We start from the raw sequence: 21,901 nt of genomic DNA on the forward strand, positions 1-21,901 counted from the left end.
GTCGGATGTGTGTACCGGTCTAGGAGTTGAGCCCTTTACACTGAAGGGTCTCCATCGGGAGATGTAAAAGTAAAGACGGTATTGAGATTTGTTGCCCCCTATGGGTCTATGGTGCAAGCAAAGCCTAAACTCACCTGGGTAATTTTAGTTTCAACCATAATGCACTGCATGGCCTTTGAACTTTGTCCAGCAGACTAAGAAGGACCAACGGGGGGGGGCTTTTGGATAAGCCAGCCTTGTTACTATAAAGGGGGGGGGCACGGGGCAGTCATAGTGTCAGCGAATTGGAGTCATCTTAACAGTAATCAGTGATGCATTTGTGGGGGATCATCATATTGTTAAGAATTGGGGGGGGGCATTGTACGGGGTGTGTGAGGTTTAATAAGCTCTTATGTACCCTCATCACAGGTCATCATTAAAAACACCAGCCAGTCACTTCCCAATTTCCCCGTTTATTTTGGTTAGTTTGTACACCAGAAGAAGATCTCGGTCTCCCCCCGAATCTCTGACCTCCAGGCCAGGTGGGGGGGGAGGGGTCAAGTCACTGTTTGACGAGTCCTCCGTCTCCCTCGCTCACAAAACGTTTGCGGCCCCTGCGGGAGGAGAGAGAAAGAGAGAGAGGGGACAGAGGGTCAGAGATTGGTGTCTGGGGAATGGTTACTATATACCAGTGATGGCGAACCTCGGCACTCCAGATGTTTTGGAACTACATTTCCCACGATGCTCCACTACACTGCAGAGTGCCTGAGCATCATGGGAAATGTAGTTCCAAAACATCTGGGGTGCCGAGGTTCGCCATCACTGCTATATACGATCACCTAACCCAAAAATCCTCATCACCCAACATGGCGGCTGGAAGGAGACCACTTTTAAAAACTCCTCCTCCCTCTAATACAGGAAGAAAGCCTCCTTGAGTTCCTCCCCCCTATCGATACCACATAACAAAAAGAAAGCCACCCCCAAGTATGGGAAGGAAGTCTCCTCTAAGCTCCTCCCCCTCACTCCCCAGGTACGGGAACGAAGCACCCTCTAAGTCCGTCAATCCCCAGGTACGGGAAAGAAGTCTCCTCTAAGCCCCTCCCCCCTCAATGCCCAGGTACAGGAAGTCTCCTCCAAGCTCTTCCCCCCTCAAGCCACAGGAAAGAAGTCTGCTCTAAGCTCCTCCCCCCTCAACCCCCAGGTACAGGAAGTCTCCTCCAAGCTCTTCCCCCCTCAAGCCACAGGAAGGAAGTCTCCTCTAAGCTCCTCCCCCTCAATCCCCAGGTACAGGAAGGAAGCCCCCTCTAAGCTCCTCTCCCTCACTCCCCAGGTACGGGAACGAAGCACCCTCTAAGTCCCTCAATCCCCAGGTACGGGAAAGAAGTCTCCTCTAAGCTCCTACCCCATCAATGCCCAGGTACAGGAAGTCTCCTCCAAGCTCCTCCCCCCTCAAGCCACAGGAAGGAAGTCTCCTCTAAGCTCCTCCCCCTCAATCCCCAGGTACAGGAAGGAAGCCTCCTCTAAGCTCCTCCCCCTAACACACACACACCTGAGTGGACACTGGTCCCGCAGCTGTTGGGTGATGGCGCCCTCCTGGTAACACAGGTCCACCAGTTTCTCCATGACATTCTGAGCATTTGGTACATCCAGGCTGAGATCGGGGAGCTCCGTGTAGACACGCTGGAACCCCTGCAGGACACAGGAGAGTGAGGGCCACGCTCAGCACACACACACACACACACACACACACACACACACACACACACACACACACACACACACACACACACACACACACACACACACACACGTAACACTCTATAGTAGGTGCAGGATATGTTACCCGGTTCATCTGGTCCAATGTGATCATACCGCTGTCAGACAACGCCTTCAACAACTTCACCACCATCATGATATGGCCCTCCACTGAGCCTTCCAACACCATGACCACCGCCTGAGGACAAGAGAATAACAGAGCAGAGGTTATACATGAACGACGTGTGTGCCGTGCTCTATATACCATTCACACCTCCTCTGGGTATGATTGGTGCCTTCATATTTCTTCCCACCCTCCCCAAATAATGCAAAAATGTATATTCCAAGTGCCACCAAAACCAAAATTCAATTCTGTTGCCGATACCTCGTAGACGAGCTCATGGTGGAAGTGAGGCACCTCCAGATCCCGTAGACATCGCTCCGCCTCAGACACCTGACCCGATGACAGGAACTCCTTGAGGAGAAGGTTCATCTGGGAGGAGGAGGAGGAGAACAACGTGTCATCAGACTGAATGATGTCATCTGCCTCTACGTAAGGTACACAAGGTCTTGGTGCAACCATGAAGTAATTACCCTACCTAAACCCCCAATGCTAAAATCTCAGCTAACACACCCACAGTTTCTGGTCCTTCAAATCTGGAACAACCCCCATTTCTAATTCTTAAAGTTATGACCCCAAAACTAAACTAAGCTCTGTCCTCAACCTAACATGACCCCAATTCTACCAAGCCAGACACACACCCACAGTTTCTGGTCCTTCAAATCTGGAACAACCCCCATTTCTAATTCTTAAAGTTATGACCCCAAAACTAAACTAAGCTCTGTCCTCAACCTAACATGACCCCAATTCTATCAATCTGGTTCCCAACCTAACCTTGCCTTCAAACCCTAAATCCTCACCAACTCTAAACCCAACCATGGTCTCTACTTTGGATTGAATCCAATCCCTCAACAGAAGCACCAACCCTAGACTCGGCCTCTAAACACTCACTCAAAAGTGAACCCCTATGTCTAACACCAACGTTGGCTGAACCCACCTCTAAAGGAAAGCCTTTTCTACAATCTAACCTCACCATTGACTCTACAAATGACTCTTTTATGCCCAACCACTACCTCCAAACCTGACCTCAAGCCCAACTTCCAGACTATTTTTCAATTGGCCTCCAAGACTTGTATCTTCTTCTAACTTCTCTTCCTAGTCTCTAAATCTACTGGCCCCATCCCTCAACCCAACTTTCAAGGTGAGGAGCCTTTCTCCTAACCACTAGCCTTACCCTTCACTCTAATAACCCCCAACCTCAGTCTCCAGCCCTAACCGTCACCCCAATTCTTAATCCCAAATCCAAACTTCTGATCCCAACATCGGTGTAAAGCCCCAAACCTTCACCCTACATTTTAAATTCTAACGCCAAATCCGTAATCCCAACCCTGGTCTCTAGCCCTAACCTTCATCCCAATTCTTAATCCCAACGCCAAATCCCACTCCCTAATCCCAACACTGGTCTCTAGCCCTAACCTTCATCCCAACGCCAAATCCCACTCCCTAATCCCAACACTGGTCTCTAGCCCTAACCTTCATCCCAACGCCAAATCCCACTCCCTAATCCCAAAACGGCTCTCTAGCCCTAAAACGAATTCTAACTCCTAAATCCAAACCTCTAATCCATACACCTGTAGACCCAACTTGAATTTTAAACCATAACTCCAACACTGGTTTCTAACCCTAACCTTTCATCCAAACTCGTAACCCTTAAATCCAATCCATAACCCTTGTCCTTAATCCCAAACCTCAATTGCTCATCCAAATACTGGCCTTTAACCTTAAAAAGAAAAGTATGGGAATTTGTGTTTTTCTTGTAGAATCATACTTACCTAGCTGGATGCTGCATCTCTCCCCCGCCGTCTCCAAGACTGAGAACCGGAGCAATCAAACACCACCAATCGCTCGGTTCTCACAGCTCTGTGAGCGGAGAGCTGCTGACTACAAGTGAAGCGCTAGGCTTTGAAGGGGGCATGAGCAGCCGGCTCAGGCATGTGGGCTGATCCCAACCATATGGTCGCCATCTTTCCGGAGCCTGGACCGGCTCTGTGACGTCAGTCGGTAGAGGACTTCAGCCCGCTGTCTGCTGAAAACTAACTGCACACCTGTGATCCTCGGGAGAAGTACAGCCAAAACAAGCTTTCCCCATACTTCTCCTTTAACTTTCACCCAAACTCTAAACCCTAAACTCAAACTTCTAATCCGAACACTGGTGTCCAGTCCTAACCCGTTATCCCAAACACTGGTCTCCAACCTTCATCCCAATTCTTAATCCAAACCCTAACCTGTAATACCAGCACTGGTCTCTAGCCCTAAATCCCACCCCTAACCTCTAAGCCCCACACTAGTCTTCAGCCTTAACCTTCATCCAAACCCCAACCTCTAATCCCAACACTGGTCTCTAAACCTAATCTTCATCCTAACTCCTAACCAAAAATTCCAACATTGGTCTACAGCCTTAACCTTCATTTTAACTCCTAACCCAAAAACCCAACCCTAACCTCTAATGCCAACACTGGTCTCTAAGCCTAATCTTCATCCTAACTCCTAACCCAAAAATCCCAACACTGGTCTACAGCCTTAACTCCATTAAATCCCAACCCTAACCTCTAATCCCCACACTGGTCTCTAGCCCTAAACTTCATCCTAACCCTAAATCCCAACCCTAACCTCTAATCCCCACACTGGTCTCTAGCCCTAAACATCATCCAAACCCTAATCTCTACTCCCCACACTGGTCTCTAGCCCCAATCTTCATCCTAACCCTAAATACCAACCCTAACCTCTAATCCCCACACTGGTCTCTAGCCCTAAACTTCATCCAAACCCTAAATCCCAACCCTAACCTCTAATCCCCACACTGGTCTCTAGCCCTAAACATCATCCAAACCCTAATCTCTAATCCCAACACTTGTCTTTAGCCCTAATCTTCATCCTAACATCTACTCCCCACACTGGTCTCTAGCCCCAATCTTCATCCTAACCCTAAATCCCAACCCTAACCTCTACTCCCCACACTGGTCTCTAGCCCCAATCTTCACCCTAACCCTAAATCCCAACCCCAACCTCTAATCCCCACACTGGTCTCTAGCCCTAACCTTCATCCAAACCCTAATCTCTAATCCCAACACTGGTCTCCAACTCAAATCTTCATCCTAACCCTAAATCCCAACCATAACCTCTAATCCCCACACTGGTCTCTAAACCTAATCTTCATCCTAACTCCTAACCCAAAAATCCCAACACTGGTCTACAGCCTTAACTCCATTAAATCCCAACCCCAACCTCTAATCCCCACACTGGCCTCTAGCCCTAAACATCATCCAAACCCTAATCTCTAATCCCAACACTTGTCTTTAGCCCTAATCTTCATCCTAACCTCTACTCCCCACACTGGTCTCTAGCCCCAATCTTCATCCTAACCCTAAATCCCAACCCTAACCTCTAATCCCCACACTGGTCTCTAGCCCTAAACTTCATCCTAACCCTAATCTCTACTCCCCACACTGGTCTCTAGCCCCAATCTTCATCCTAACCCTAAATACCAACCCTAACCTCTAATCCCCACACTGGTCTCTAGCCCTAAACTTCATCCAAACCCTAATCTCTAGCTCAAATCTTCATCCTAACCTTAAATCCCAACCATAACCTCTAATCCCCACACTGGTCTCTAGCCCTAAACGTCATCCAAACCCCAAATCCCAACCCTAACCTCTAAGCCCCACACTAGTCTTCAGCCTTAACCTTCATCCAAACCCCAACCTCTAATCCCAACACTGGTCTCTAAACCTAATCTTCATCCTAACTCCTAACCAAATATTCCAACATTGGTCTACAGCCTTAACTCCATTAAATCCCAACCATAACCTCTAATCCCCACACTGGTCTCTAGCCTTAACCTTCATCCTAACCCTAAATCCCAACCATAACCTCTAATCCCCACACTGGTCTCTAAACCTAATCTTCATCCTAACCCTAAATCCAAACCATAACCTCTAATGCCAACACTGGTCTCTAAACCTAATCTTCATCCTAACTCCTAACCCAAAAATCCCAACACTGGTCTACAGCCTTAACTCCATTAAATCCTAACCCTAACCTCTATTCCCCACACTGTTTTCTAGCCCTAATCTTCACCCTAACCCTAAATCCCAACCCCAACCTCTAATCCCCACACTGATCTCTAGTCCTAACCTTCAGCCAAACCCTAATCTCTAATCCCAACACTGGTCTCTAGCTCAAATCTTTATCCTAACCCTAAATCCCAACCATAACCTCTAATCCCCACACTGATCTCTAGCCCTAAACGTCATCCAAACCCCAAATCCTAACACTGGTCTACAACCTTAACTCCATTAAATCCTAACCCTAACCTCTAATCCCCACACTGGTCTCTAAACCTAATCTTCACCCAAACCCTAACCTCTAATCCCAACACTGGTCTCCAGCCCTAATCTTCATCCTAACCTCTAATCCCAACACTGGTCTCCAGCCCTAATCTTCACCCTAACCTCTAATCCCAACACTGGTCTCCAGCCCTAATCTTCATCCTAACCTCTAATCCCAACACTGGTCTCCAGCCCTAATCTTCACCCTAACCTCTAATCCCAACACTGGTCTCCAGCCCTAATCTTCACCCTAACCTCTAATTCCAACACTGGTCTCCAGCCCTAATCTTCACCCTAACCTCTAATCCCAACACTGGTCTCCAGCCCTAATCTTCACCCTAACCTCTAATCCCAACACTGGTCTCCAGCCCTAATCTTCATCTTAACCTCTAATCTCAGCACTGGTCTCCAGCCCTAATCTTTTCCTAACTCCCAACCCTAACCTCTAATCCCAACACTGGTCTCCAGCCCTAATCTTCATCCTAACGCCGCGTACAACACGATCGCAAATGCCGCCAGCAAAACTCAGATGAGAGCTTTTGGTTGGAAAATGCGACCGTGTGTACGCTCCATCGGCCATTTGTTAGCCGAATTCCAGCCACCAAAAGATTTAGAGCAGGCTCTCTATATTTCAGTCGGGAAACGTTCCCATCCGAAAATGCGTTAGTCCGTATGCAACTCGGACACGCAAAAAAAAAAAAAAAATCACGCATGCTGGGAAACACTGAAGTTCATTTTCTCGGCTCGTGTTGTACGTCACCCCGTTCTTGCCGGGTTGAAAGTTTCAGAGAACTCTTGTGTGACCCGTGTGTATCCAAACCAAGCTTGAGCGGAAGTCCATCAGAAAATCCGCCCGTGTGTGCGGGGCAGAACTCTTACCCCCGACCAGCTCTAAAAAGGTCCTAAACCCCACTATGACCTCAAACTCAAAAATGTATCATCTAAACCCAATTGTGAATGTAATCCTGCGATAGTTCTAGTCCTAGATCTGACATCCCTATTACAAATATCCCGGTATTCCGATCCTCATCGCCATCCTTCATCTCCTCAACATCAAATGTCCTCATCCTCCTCCACAAGCCCAAAAAGTTATTGTTGATGGTACAAAAGGTCTACACAGCCTTCCATCCTCTATTTTATAAATCTCATCCTAATCCGTACTTCAACCCCTATAGTCCAACCCTCACCCCCCACCCAACATTGGGGTCATCTCCAATCAAGCCACTTCCTCCCCACAAATCTCCCACCAAGAAATTCCACTCTCATGGTTTATCTTCTCATCCCACCAGATATCCCAGAAGATACAGAATACAGCCGTCTATGGGTTGGTGGATCTCATCTCAGACAATATAACGTATCCTTATCAAGGATTTATAAACCTAATCCCAGAAGAAGTCTACACCGTTCTATGGTGGAATGTTGGTCGGAGCCCCTTCAGGCCTCGTTCCCCCGTTGGGTTACCTCTTTGACGAGATGCTTCACGGGTCTCTGTCCTCCTCCGACTCCCCACACGTTGTCCAGCCGGATGATCTCTCTCTTTATTCTAAGAAGGACGGCAGCGCGGTCCAAGGCGGCCCTGAGGGAGGACGAGAAGAGGATCTCAGATGTCTAGCAAAAGCCAATTAAAAGGAAATGCTATTATATACACATCTACAGTATCCAACTAAAGTAAGTACACCCCTCAGTGACATTTCTTCTCTCTTTTAATGTGACAACGCTGAAGAAATGACACTTGTCTACAATGTAAAGTAGTGAGTGTACAGCTTGTATAACAGTGTAAATTTCCTGCCCCCTCAAAATAACTCAACACACAGCCATTAATGTCTAAACCGCTGGCAACAAAAGTCAGTACACCCCCTAAGTGAAAATCTCCAAATTGGGCCCAATTAGCCATTTTCCCCTCCCCCCGGTGTCATGTGACTCGTTAGTGTTACAAGGTCTCAGGTGTGAATGGGGAGCAGGTGTGTTAAATTTGGTGTTATCGCTCTCACTCTCTTATACTGGTCACTAGAAGTACAACATGGCACCTCATGGCAAAGAACTCTCTGAGGATCTGAAGATAAGAATTGTTCCTCTACATAAAGATGGCCTAGGCTATAAGAAGATTGCCAAGACCCTGAAACTGATCTGCAGCACGGTGGCCAAGACCATACAGCGGTATAACAGGACAGGTTCCCCTCAGAACAGGCCTCGCCATGGTCCACCAAAGAATTTGAGGTCACGTGCTCAGCGTCACATCCAGAGGTTGTCTTTGGGAAATAGACGTATGAGTGCTGCCAGCATTGCTGCAGAGGTTGTAGGGGTGGGGGGTCAGCCTGTCAGTGCTCAGACCATACGCCGCACACTGCATCAAATTGGTCTGCATGGCTGTCATCCCAGAAGGAAGCCTCTTCTAAAGATGATGCATAAGAAAGACCACAAACAGTTTGCTGAAGACAAGCAGACTAAGGAGATGGATTACTGGAACCATGTCCTGTGCTCTGATGAGACCAAGATAAAGGTATTTGGTGTCAGATGGTGTCAGGCGTGTGTGGGGGCAACCAGGTGAGGAGGACAAAGACAAGTGTGTCTTGTCTACAGTCAGGCATGGTGGTGGGGGTGTCATGGTCTGGGGCTGCATGAGTGCTGCCGGCACTGGGGGGCTACAGATCATTGAGGGGACCATGAATGGCAACATGTACTGTGACATACTGAAGCAGAGCATGACCCCCTCCCTTCAGAGACTGGACCGCAGGGCAGTATTCCAACATGATAACCACCCCAAACACACCTCCAACACCACCACTGCCTTGCTAAAGAAGCTGAGGGTAAAGGTGATGGACTGGCCAAGCATGTCTCCAGACCTAAACCCTATTGATCATCTGTGGGACATCCTCAGAGGGAAGGTGGAGGAGGGGAAGGTCTCCAACATCCACCAGCTCTGTGATGTCATCATGGGGGAGGGGAAGAGGACTCCAGTGGTGACCTGTGAAGCTCTGGTGACCTCCATGCCAAAGAGGGTGAAGGCAGTGCTATGTCAGTGATGCCCCCTCTTTCCTCGTACAAGGTCTGCGATGCCCTCCTTGCTTTCCTCACACAGAATCCATGGTGCCCTTCTCTGTACAATGTCCATGGTGTACTTTTCCCCATGTACTGGTCCACAGTGTCTCCCCCTTCCCATGCACAATGTCACCCACTTTGTTGCACGGTGCCCATGGTGTCAACCAACCCCCATTCTGCAGTGTCTGTGGTGTCCCCAATACAAAATATCCCACCCCCCACACAGGTTCGTCATTAGCGGCAGTTTAAAGGGAGTTGAGAACTGATATATCAGGCTTATTTCGATCGTCCAAAGTCCTCTATACATTCCATGGATGGGGATCGAGGTCTCAGGCAGCTCACATATACGGAAGGTTCTACAGGTTCAAGTTAATACGGGGATGATGATAAGTAGGAGCACCAACATCCAGAGGCAAGAGGCCGAGTTTAAAGTTCATCCAGAAAGAGTAGTCCAATGAAATATAGAAGTGTCACCAATATTTGGTGGGCCACTCCCCTTCACCCAAAGGCCACACCTCCGGTTCTCATTGGATGGACGTAGCGATTGGACGGTTACCTTTTGACGTGGTGCTCCTTCCACCATCTACAATCATCTCCATTTTTCCATCAACAAAAAAAACGTAGGAAGAAGGCTCGGTGTACGACCTGGAGGATCAAACACACAATCCCCTCCTCCTCAGATCCTACCACCCCTCTCACCGCGCATGCTCACAGTCAACACGTCCCTTGTACCGGTCCAGGAAATTAAGAGGCAATGCGTGATCAGCCACAGCACGAGCGATGAACTGTCCCAGCATCTGCAAGACAACAACCCCAACGTCAGCCCCGGGGTCACCTTACAACTTCTGATGGTTCCTTCCACCATCCAAAGTCTCATCCTTCCTAGTCTCCGTCTCATTGTCTACCTTTTACCTCCTCATTGCTGCCAACCTTCTCAACATCAAAAAAGGTCCTCCTCCTCTACCACCCCCACCCCCAAAGCTATTGGAGATAGTACCATCCACCATCCAAATCCTCAACCCTTTCTAAATTCCCAATTTTTCTGCTTCATTCCAAGTTCCAGTGTTCCCAACCCCCCCCCCCCCCCCATGTTATTAGTGATGGTACCATCCAAATCCTCATCCTACCTGGACTCCATTCCAATTATCTGGTTCATTCCAAAACCCAACATTTCCATCCTTATTGCCATCCTTCATCTCCTCACCATCAAAAGGTTCCTTACCCCCTACAACCCCTGACAAGTTTTTTGGAGTTGGTACCATCCACCATCCAAATCCTCATCCTTCCTAGATTCCACCCCCATTTTCCTGCTTCATTCCAAGTTCCAGTGTTCCCAATGTTTATATCATCATTATTGTCCATCTACTCAACATTGAAAGATCCACCTCATCCTCTACAAACCCCCCCCCCCCCCCCCCATGTTATTAGTGATGGTACCATCCAAATCCTCGTCCTACCGAGTCTCCATAGCAATTATCTGTTCCATTCCATATCCCAACATTTGCATCCTCATTGCTATCCTTCATCTCCTCAACATCGAAAAAGGTTCCCCTTACCCCCTCCAAGTTAGTGGAGATGGTTCCTTCCACCATCCAAATTCTTATCCTTCCTAGTCTCCATCTCATTTTCTACCGTTTAGCTCCTCATTGCTGTCCATCTTCTCAACATCAAAAAAGGTCCTCCTCCTCTACCACCCCCACCCCCAAAGTTATTGGAGATAGGTTGAGGATTTGGATGGTACTTTCTAAAATTCCCAATTTTCTGCTTCATTCCAAGTTCCAGTGTTCCCAATGTTTACATCATCATTATTGGCCATCTACTCAACATTGAAAGGTCCATCCCATCCTCTACAACAACCCCCCCCCCCCCCATTGTTATTAGTGATGGTACCATCCAAATCCTCGTCCTACCTAGTCTCCATCCCAATTATCTGGTTCATTCCAAAACCCAACATGTGCATCCTTATTGCTAGCCAACTCCTCACCATCAAAAGGTTCCTTACCCCCTACAAGTTATTGGAGTTGGTACCATCCAAATCCTCATCCTTCCTAGATTCCACCCCCATTTTCCTGCTTCATTCCATGTTCCAGTGTTAATATCCTCATCGGTGTCCATCATCTATTCAAGTTTAATAAAAGGTCCCTCTTCATCTACAACCCCCCCCCCCCCACGTTATTAGTGATGGTATGATCCACCATCCCTTTCTAGTCTCCATCCCAATTATCTGCATCACTCCAAGTCCCAACGTCCTCAATGCTGCTCCTCAACATCAAAAAGGTCCACCTCATCCTCTACAATCTCCCCAAGTTATTAGAGATGGTATGATCCACCATTCCAATCCTCGTCCCTCCTAGTCCCCATCCACATTATCTGCTTCATTCCAAGTCCCCGTGTTCACATCCTCATCGCTGCCTTTCATCTCCTCAACATCAAAAAAAAAGGTCCTCCTCATCCTCCACAAGCTTAAAGTCAATGGTGATGGTACAAAGCTAAAACTCGTCTACGAGATACAGCAGTCCATCCTCATGCTTTGTTTAGAACTCTTATCCTGATCCTTACCCTCCATCACTATAGTCCACCACCCCCCCCCCCCCCCCAACATTTGTGACATCTTCCAACTACTTCCTCCTTGAAATTACCCTTAAAAGAAATCTCCAAACCCATCACCATTCCAAACCCATCGCCATTTGAAGGTCATCCTCATCCCAATGACCACCATCCATTATCCTTAAACCAATTTTATAATTGACAGCATCCAGCCCCTCAATCCCTACAATCCTCCTCCGCATGTTCATGGCGGCTGTCCCAACCGCCTTACACTGGAGAACTTCCATTTTCAAATACATCATCGTCATCCACAGCATCGCTTCAACCCAATTACCCCAAATGTTGCCTACTGGCCTTTCCTGCCCCCCATCTGCCTAACTCTTCCCATGTGCCTCAATCTAAACCCTCCCCCAGTGCCTGTTCCCACAGTAACCCTCCCTGCTCTTACCCTCCTCAATCCATTCTGACCCTCCCCCCACTCTGAGCCTCCCACCCCCCCATTCTTTATTATCACATAAACCATACAGGCCTCCTGTCACCCAGGAATGGGCGGTGCTTGGGCAAACACCCACCATGTACTTACCTGTGGAGCCTCAGGAGTGTCCAGGATAAGGTCAGGTAAGTTGGCCAGCAGCTTGTCAAAGGCCCGAGCCATGTCTTCTTCGGTCAGCACTTTCACCAGCAGGTCGGACAAGAGGCGGGAGGTCAGTTCTCGATGGCTGGCCTTTCCTTCCAGGGACAGAGACACAGCCAGGCGGGAGACCTCGGGCCTCTGACCGCCCAAATTCAGCTCACAGAGGAGAGCCTGGAATGGGAGGATGGAGACAATCAGGACACACACACAATGATCTGTCCACCAACTACACAGCAGGTTGATCACCCAACCCAATCATGTCATCAGTCCAAGAGTCCACCAGACCCCGGTGGAGCTCAGACACACAACGATACTTGTAATACCATGAGCTTCCTGCCTGGCTGCAGAGAGCGGCGGGCTATGAATGGTGGTGTCACCCCCCCCCCCTCCTGGTTATTTAGTATGTGAATCACAAAACCAGCCAAACAGAATTACAGACGTAATACACGCAGGTCACCCACGTGTGTTTCAACTCTATCAGAAGGCCTAGAGCTCCACTTTAGGTCTGCTGGGACATGATGCTGGTTCTCGGAGTGAAGACCGGCCTCTTATATTGTACCCGGGTCCTTATACTCACTATGACCTCCCCGGTGTCCCCGTGTTCGAAGTACTCCCGCACCATGGGATGGACCGCCTTCTGGAGTTCTGCCTCGTCCAGCTCCGGCACCACCTTCTGGTACACCGTGGCACCCTATGGGACAGACATGATAAGAGGAGCGAAACCAGAGGATGAAGAAGACTGAGGACCCCTATGAGGAATCAGACAGACATGTATGGGGAATAGCAGGAGATGACCATGCAGGGTCAGGGAGTGCATGGATTCATCTCAGATCATACAGAGGCCACCGTGTACCCCTAGTACCACCCTGTATATGGCTGCTCACCTGGGCAGACTCGTCATAGTTTGGGTCTCGGACATCTGGCTCCTGGTAACTGTAGATCTGACCCGGGGCCCCCCAGACCCCCTTTCCACCGGCTCCTCCTGTAGAGAATAGCAAAGATTTGTAATTCGCTTTATTACATCCCAGAATTCCTACCTGACCAATCCCTGCTGTTCCCACCTGACCAATCATCACCAGTCCAGACCAACCCTCAACCTGACCAACGCTCACTATCCCAGCCCAGGTCAATCCTCGCCATCCCGGCCCAGGCCAACCCTAACCCTGACCAACCATCATCATCCAGGCCCAGACCAACCCTTATCTCCACCCAATCCTCATCATCCTGGCCCAAACCAACCCTCATCTCCACCCAATCCTCATCATCCTGGCCCAGACCAATCGTCATTATCCCGGCCCACACCAATCCCTCATCTCCACCCAATCCTTGCCATCCCGGCCCAGGCCAACCCTAACCCTGACCTACCATCATCATCCAGGCCCACACTAACCCTCATCTCCACCCAATCCTCACCATCCCGGCCCAGGCCAACCCTAACCAACCATCATCATCCCAACCCAGACCAAACCTCATCTCCACCCAATCCTCACCATCCCGACCCAGGCCAACCCTAACCAACCATCATCATCCCGGCCCAGCCCAACCCTTATCTCCACCCAATCCTCACCATCCCGGCCCAGGCCAACCCTAACCAACCATCATCATCCCGGCCCACACCAACCTTCATCTCCACCCAATCCTCACCATCCCGGCCCAGGCCAACCCTAACCAACCATCATCATCCCAACCCAGACCAAACCTCATCTCCACCCAATCCTCACCATCCCGACCCAGGCCAACCCTAACCAACCATCATCATCCCGGCCCAGCCCAACCCTTATCTCCACCCAATCCTCACCATCCCGGCCCAGGCCAACCCTAACCAACCATCATCATCCCGGCCCACACCAACCTTCATCTCCACCCAATCCTCACCATCCCGGCCCAGGCCAACCCTAACCCTGACCAACCATCATCATCATCCAGGCCCAGACCAACCCTTATCTCCACCCTACCCTCATCTCCAACCAATCCTCAACATCCTGGCCCAGGCCAACCCTAACCAACCATCATCATCCCGGCCCAGCCCAACCCTCATCTCCACCCAATCCTCACCATCCCAGCGCAGGCCAACCCTAACCCTGACCAACCATCATCATCATCCAGGCCCAGACCAACCCTTATCTCCACCCTACCCTCATCTCCAACCAATCCTCAACATCCTGGCCCAGGCCAACCCTAACCAACCATCATCATCCCGGCCCAGCCCAACCCTCATCTCCACCCAATCCTCACCATCCCAGCGCAGGCCAACCCTAACCCTGACCAACCATCATCATCATCCAGGCCCAGACCAACCCTTATCTCCACCCTACCCTCATCTCCAACCAATCCTCAACATCCTGGCCCAGGCCAACCCTAACCAACCATCATCATCCCGGCCCAGCCCAACCCTCATCTCCACCCAATCCTCACCATCCCAGCGCAGGCCAACCCTAACCCTGACCAACCATCATCATCATCCAGGCCCAGACCAACCCTTATCTCCACCCTACCCTCATCTCCAACCAATCCTCAACATCCTGGCCCAGGCCAACCCTAACCAACCATCATCATCCCGGCCCAGCCCAACCCTCATCTCCACCCAATCCTCACCATCCCGACCCACGCCAACCCTAACCCTGACCAACGATCATCATCTCGGCCCACACCAACCCTCATCTCCACCCAATCCTCACCATCCCGGTCCAGGCCAACCCTAACCAACCATCATCATCCCAGCCCAGACCAACCCTCATCTCCACCCAATCCTCACCATCCCGACCCAGGCCAACCCTAACCAACCATCATCATCCCAGCCCAGACCAACCCTCATCTCCACCCAATCCTCACCATCCCGACCCAGGCCAACCCTAACCAACCATCATCATCCCAGCCCAGCCCAACCCTTATCTCCACCCAATCCTCACCATCCCGACCCAGGCCAACCCTAACCAACCATCATCATCCCAGCCCACACCAACCCTCATCTCCACCCAATCCTCACCATCCCGACCCAGGCCAACCCTAACCAACCATCATCATCCCAGCCCAGACCAACCCTTATCTCCACCCAATCCTCACCATCCCGGTCCAGGCCAACCCTAACCAACCATCATCATCCCAGCCCAGACCAACCCTTATCTCCACCTAATCCTCACCATCCCGACCCACGCCAACCCTAACCCTGACCAACGATCATCATCTCAGCCCACACCAACCCTCATCTCCACCCAATCCTCACCATCCCGGTCCAGGCCAACCCTAACCAACCATCATCATCCCAGCCCAGACCAACCCTCATCTCCACCCAATCCTCACCATCCCGACCCAGGCCAACCCTAACCAACTATCATCATCCCAGCCCAGACCAACCCTCATCTCCACCCAATCCTCACCATCCCGACCCAGGCCAACCCTAACCAACCATCATCATCCCAGCCCAGCCCAACCCTTATCTCCACCCAATCCTCACCATCCCGACCCAGGCCAACCCTAACCAACCATCATCATCCCAGCCCACACCAACCCTCATCTCCACCCAATCCTCACCATCCCGACCCAGGCCAACCCTAACCAACCATCATCATCCCAGCCCAGACCAACCCTTATCTCCACCCAATCCTCACCATCCCGGTCCAGGCCAACCCTAACCAACCATCATCATCCCAGCCCAGACCAACCCTTATCTCCACCTAATCCTCACCATCCCGACCCAGGCCAATCCTAACCCTGACCAACTATCAACCCGGCCCAGATCAACCCTTATCGCCACCCAATTCTCAAAGTCCCGGCCCAGGACAACCCTAAACAACCATCATCACCCTGGGTTAGACCAACCCTTATCTCCACCCAATCCTCACCATCCCGGCCCAGGCCAACCCTAACCAACCATCACAAACCCGGCCCAGGCCAACCCTAACCCTGACCAACATTCATCATCCCGGCCCAGACAACATTCATCATCCCGGCCCAGACCAACCATCATCTCCACCCAATTCTCAACATCCAGGCCCAGATGAACCCTAACCGACAATCATCCTGGCCCAGACCAACCCTTATCTCCACCCGATCCCAGCCCAGAACAATGGGCCAACCCTCGCCATCCCGGCCCAGGCCAATCCACACCATGACCAACCCTTATCTCCACCCAATCCTCACTATCCCGGTTCAGGCCATCCCTAACCAACCATCACCATCCCGGCCCAGACCAACCCTTATCTCTGCCCAATCCCCACTATCCTTGCCCAGGCCAACCCTAACCAACCATCACCATCCTGGCCCAGACCAATCCATACCCTGACTAACCCTTCTCTGCCCAACCCTCACCATCCTGGCCCAGAACAATCCTCACTATCCCGGCCCATGCCAACCCTCACCATCCCATCCCAAGCCAACACTCAGCCTGTCCAACGGTCATCATCCTGGGCCAAGTCCAACCCTCGCCGGCATGGGCCAAGGCCAACCCAACCCTCGCAGGCCCGGCCCCAGGCCAACCCAACCCTCTCCATCCCGGTCCGGCCGAATCCATACCATGACCAACCCTTATCTCCACGAAATCCTCACCACCATACCCCCGACCAACCATCACCATCCCGGCCCAGACCAGTCCTTACCCTGACCAACCCTCGCCTTTCTGGCCCACACCAACACTCATCGTGACCAATTATCACCATCTTAGCCCAATATAATCTCTAACTTGACCAATCAACAGCCTGACCAATCAATACCATCCAAGACCAGACGAATCCACAATCTAATCAATTGTCACCATCCCAACCCAGACCAATATTCACTATCTTTGCTCAGAGCAATCCTCCCCCGAACACATCACCACCAATCTGTCCTGACCAATCCCCACTGCTCCCACCCATCTCTACCATTCTCGCCGCTCCCTCACCTTTCTTTGGCAGGCCCCGCCCCTTGCCCATACGTGATTTGCGGTCATTGACCTTCCCCCGCGGGCTGACTGGCTCCACCGTGCCATCGGCGCTCTCCGATTCTCTGGCGGAGTCCCGGGAGGACGTTCGGCGGAGCCGGCGCTTGGCTTTGGCTTTCATTTTGGCTTCATGTAGAGCCTTCTCCTGTGGAGTCCAATCAGGCGACACTTCCTCATCGCTGAGCTCCTCCGCCTGCGGAGCCTCGTCCTCACCTGGACCCATCCTAGATGATCCCACCGGAGGTGCCGAGCCCTGCAGAGGACAAGAAGGGGTTAATGGGAACACCAATCATATCAGAGGTGACACCGGGCCGGGGTACAGCAGGGAAGGGGTTAACGAGGAGGTGGGGGGAGCAGTACAGCAGGAAAGGGGTTAATATTAGATAAGGATGGGGGGAGGGGAGGAGTACAGCAGGGAAGGGGTTAGTATTAGATAAGGATGGGGGAGGGGGAGGAGTACAGCAGGGAAGGGGTTAGTATTAGATAAGGATGGGGGAGGGGGAGGAGTACAGCAGGGAAGGGGTTACTATTAGATAAGGATGGGGGAGGGGAGGAGTACGGCAGGGAAGGGGTTAATATTACATAAGGATGGGGGGGAGGAGTACAGCAGGGAAGAGGTTAATATTAGATAAGGATGGGGGGAGGGGAGGAGTACAGCAGGGAAGGGGTTAATATTAGATGAGGGGGAGGAGTACGGCAGGGAAGGGGTTACTATTAGATGAGGGGGAGGAGTACGGCAGGGAAGGGGTTACTATTAGATGAGGGGGAGGAGTACGGCAGGGAAGGGGTTACTATTAGATGAGGGGGAGGAGTACGGCAGGGAAGGGGTTAACGAGGAGGTGGGGGGAGCAGCACAGCAGGGAAGAGGTTAATATTAGATAAGGATGGGGGGAGGGGAGGAGTACAGCAGGGAAGGGGTTAACGAGGAGGTGGGGGGAGCAGCAGGGAAGGGGTTAATATTAGATAAGGATGGGGGGGAGGAGTACAGCAGGGAAGGGGTTAGTATTAGATAAGGATGGGGAGGGGGAGGAGTACAGCAGGGAAGGGGTTAATATTAGATAAGGATGGGGGGAGGGGAGGAGTACAGCAGGGAAGGGGTTAATATTAGATAAGGATGGGGGGAGGGGAGGAGTACGGCAGGGAAGGGGTTAATATTAGATAAGGATGGGGGGAGGGGAGGAGTACAGCAGGGAAGGGGTTAATATTAGATAAGGATGGGGGGAGGGGAGGAGTACAGCAGGGAAGGGGTTAATATTAGATAAGGATGGGGGAGGAGTACGGCAGGGAAGGGGTTAATATTAGATAAGGATGGGGGAGGGGAGGAGTACAGCAGGGAAGGGATTAATATTAGATGAGGGGGAGGAGTACGGCAGGGAAGGGGTTAATATTAGATAAGGATGGGGGAGGGGAGGAGTACGGCAGGGAAGGGGTTACTATTAGATGAGGGGGAGGAGTACGGCAGGGAAGGGGTTAATATTAGATGAGGGGGAGGAGTACGGCAGAGAAAGGGTTAATATTAGATAAGGATGGGGGAGGAGTACAGCAGGGAAGGGGTTAATATTAGATAAGGATGGGGGAGGGGAGGAGTACAGCAGGGAAGGGGTTAAAGGTTCAGAAATAGAAGGGATAAGTAGTAGAAGAGGGGGCGGGGCTTGGTGTTACAATGGGCGGGGCTTGGAGTGACAGGCTGGGAGGCGGGGCCTGTGTAGTATTAGTAGGGATGGTGGGCGGGGTCGGTGATGAGTGACAGGTCGGATGGGCGGGGTCGGAGTGAGGATAACATATGGAGAGGAATGCGGAGCACGTGGTGATCTCTTCATACATCTTCTATAGAAATACACCGCCCGCCACTCACCGCACCGACCACCTACCGCCCGGAGATCTCCCCTCCTCCTCCCCCCCACACTACACCGACACCTCCCCCTCATTATTATCATCATCATCATCTCCTCCACCACCATCCCAGAACCATCCCTCCAATCCCATCCCCCCCCCACCACCACACAACGTGTTACCTCACCTCCACCACTACAGCCGTACACAACACTCTGCCGGAAGTGACGTCCTCACACCCCGCCCACTCACACACCCCTCATCAGCGCACTGAGACTCCGCACCCCCGGAGATCTCTACTCCTCCCACATACTGACACCCCGCCCACTCCTACACATCATCACCGCTCCTCCGTATTGACACACCCATCACTGCACTGAGACCCCGCCCCCCGGAGAGCGACATCTACTACTGAGAGATCTCTACTCCGCCCACATACTGACACCCCGCCCCCTCCTCCACATCACCGCTCCTCCTCCTCCGTACTGACACCCCGCCCCCTCAAACACATCACCGCTCCTCCGTACTGACACCCCGCCCCCCGGAGAGCGACATCTCCTACTGAGAGATCTCTACTCCGCCCACATACTGACACCCCGCCCCCTCCTCCACATCACCGCTCCTCCTCCTCCGTACTGACACCCCGCCCCCTCAAACACATCACCGCTCCTCCGTACTGACACCCCGCCCCCCGGAGAGCGACATCTCCTACTGAGAGATCTCTACTCCGCCCACGTACTGATACCCCGCCCCCTCCTACACATCACTGCTCCGCCTCCTCCGTACTGACACCCCGCCCCCTCCTACACACCCTTCATCGCCGTACTGAGACCCCGCCCACCTGGAGAGCTCCATCCCCTACTGAAACCCCGCCTACTCCTATCACTCATCAGCGCTCCTCCTCCTCCGTACTGACACTCCGCCCACTCCTGCCTATTATAACCGCTCTTCCTCGCTCGTGATGATGCTCCGCCCCTCCCTTTACTTCCTGACAGTGATTGGACAGTGTGGAGGCGGAGAGGGGGGGAGGGGAGGACACCGGCTCCTCCTCCTCTGGGGCCCCTCCCCCCACACTGAGCATATAGTTCTGGGGGCGGAGATTGTGAGTGAATATTTATCAGGTCCCCGTGTTCTGTCGTATAGTGTCCGGCCGTCGTATAGTGTCCGGCCGTCGCATAGTGTCCGGCCGTCGTATAGTGTCCGGCCGTCGTATAGTGTCCGGCCGTCGTATAGTGTCCGGCCGTCGTATAGTGTCCGGCCGTCGTATAGTGTCCGGCCGTCGCATAGTGTCCGGCCGTCGTATAGTGTCCGGTCGTCGTATAGTGTCCGGCCGTCGTATAGTGTCCGGCCGTCGTATAGTGTCCGCCTCGGACTGCGCATGCGCAGTATGGAGCAGACGAAGCTTCGGAAAATCTCCGAAGCTGAACGGCGCCTGCGCACTGAGTCCCCGTCCTACCCCCCCCCACCATCACAGAGGAGGTAGAATAAAAAAGAGGGGCCCTCTAATATCTCCAGTCCGGTGTCCGCTAGGAGGGTGCGGGTAGAACCCGGACTCAGGCGCCGTTCATCCTCAGAGACTTTCTGGATCTCCTTCTGCTCCGTATTGTGCAGTGATGTGATGTAACCTCTAGCAACCAATCAGTGAGCGGTATTACTGCACATTCATCTCTAGCAACCAATCAGTGAGCGGTATTACTGCACATTCATCTCTAGCAACCAATCAGTGAGCGGCATTACTGCACATTCATCTCTAGCAACCAATCAGTGAGCGGTATTACTGCACATTCATCTCTAGCAACCAATCAGTGAGCGGTATTACTGCACATTCATCTCTAGCAACCAATCAGTGAGCGGTATTACTGCACATTCATCTCTAGCAACCAATCAGTGAGCGGTATTACTGCACATTCATCTCTAGAAACCAATCAGTGAGCGGTATTACTGCACATTCATCTCTAGAAACCAATCAGTGAGCGGCATTACTGCACATTCATCTCTAGCAACCAATCAGTGAGCGGTATTACTGCACATTCATCTCTAGCAACCAATCAGTGAGCGGTATTACTGCACATTCATCTCTAGAAACCAATCAGTGAGCGGTATTACTGCACATTCATCTCTAGAAACCAATCAGTGAGCGGCATTACTGCCCATTCATCTCTAGCAACCAATCAGTGAGCGGTATTACTGCACATTCATCTCTAGCAACCAATCAGTGAGCGGTATTACTGCACATTCATCTCTAGTAACCAATCAGTGAGCGGTATTACTGCACATTCATCTCTAGCAACCAATCAGTGAGCAGCATTACTGCACATTCATCTCTAGCAACCAATCAGTGAGCAGTATTACTGCACATTCATCTCTAGCAACCAATCAGTGAGCGGTATTACTGCACATTCATCTCTAGCAACCAATCAGTGAGCGGTATTACTGCACATTCATCTCTAGCAACCAATCAGTGAGCGGTATTACTGCACATTCATCTCTAGCAACCAATCAGTGAGCGGCATTACTGCACATTCATCTCTAGCAACCAATCAGTGAGCGGTATTACTGCACATTCATCTCTAGCAACCAATCAGTGAGCAGAATTACTGCACATTCATCTCTAGCAACCAATCAGTGAGCAGCATTACTGCACATTCATCTCTAGCAACCAATCAGTGAGCAGTATTAATGCACATTCATCTCTAGCAACCAATCAGTGAGCAGCATTACTGCACATTCATCTCTAGCAACCAATC

At 51.3% G+C, this 21,901-nt stretch overlaps 2 protein-coding genes and 1 long non-coding RNA gene across 3 annotated transcripts in view; all 3 read right to left on the bottom strand.

Moving 5' to 3' along the window:
* The window catches only part of MOGS (mannosyl-oligosaccharide glucosidase), a gene marked incomplete in the record, with an annotated part of 29,037 nt that extends 28,502 nt beyond the window's left edge, over nucleotides 1-535 (bottom strand). The window contains 1 exon segment of the mRNA XM_077478272.1: nucleotides 398-535. Coding sequence (XP_077334398.1) covers nucleotides 398-416 — 19 coding nt within the window.
* LOC143975756 (programmed cell death protein 4-like) lies at nucleotides 437-19,476 on the bottom strand. The gene is made up of 11 exons (XM_077478274.1): nucleotides 19,342-19,476; nucleotides 17,283-17,574; nucleotides 13,288-13,385; nucleotides 12,981-13,094; nucleotides 12,353-12,574; nucleotides 9,922-10,019; nucleotides 7,645-7,759; nucleotides 2,120-2,227; nucleotides 1,823-1,933; nucleotides 1,529-1,668; nucleotides 437-593 (listed from the first exon to the last, which is right to left on the bottom strand). The coding sequence occupies exons 2-11, from the start codon at nucleotides 17,542-17,544 to the stop codon at nucleotides 542-544; spliced, it is 1,320 nt and encodes a 439-aa protein (XP_077334400.1). The 5' UTR covers nucleotides 17,545-17,574; nucleotides 19,342-19,476; the 3' UTR covers nucleotides 437-541.
* Nucleotides 2,234-7,637, bottom strand: LOC143975757 (uncharacterized). Its single transcript, XR_013272416.1, has 3 exons — nucleotides 5,395-7,637; nucleotides 3,329-5,174; nucleotides 2,234-3,214 (listed from the first exon to the last, which is right to left on the bottom strand). It is a non-coding gene; the product is annotated as an uncharacterized LOC143975757 (long non-coding RNA).
* Nucleotides 19,477-21,901: the final 2,425 nt, after the last annotated feature.

The sequence above is a fragment of the Lithobates pipiens genome, unplaced genomic scaffold (assembly GCF_037356315.1).
Source record: "Lithobates pipiens isolate NorthernLeopardFrog02 unplaced genomic scaffold, aLitPip1_a1.2 Scaffold_13, whole genome shotgun sequence".
Taxonomy (NCBI): domain Eukaryota; kingdom Metazoa; phylum Chordata; class Amphibia; order Anura; family Ranidae; genus Lithobates; species Lithobates pipiens.

Excerpts from the sequence above, each read along its gene's own strand:
- LOC143975756 (XM_077478274.1), bottom strand. The coding sequence starts at position 17,544 with ATGGGTCCAGGTGAGGACGAGGCTCCGCAGGCGGAGGAGCTCAGCGAT. Across the intron at positions 13,095-13,287 it reads ACTATGACGAGTCTGCCCAG|GGTGCCACGGTGTACCAGAA; the intron begins GTGAGCAGCCAT and ends TCTGTCCCATAG. Across the intron at positions 7,760-9,921 it reads GTTGACTGTGAGCATGCGCG|GGCCGCCTTGGACCGCGCTG; the intron begins GTGAGAGGGGTG and ends GTCCTCCCTCAG.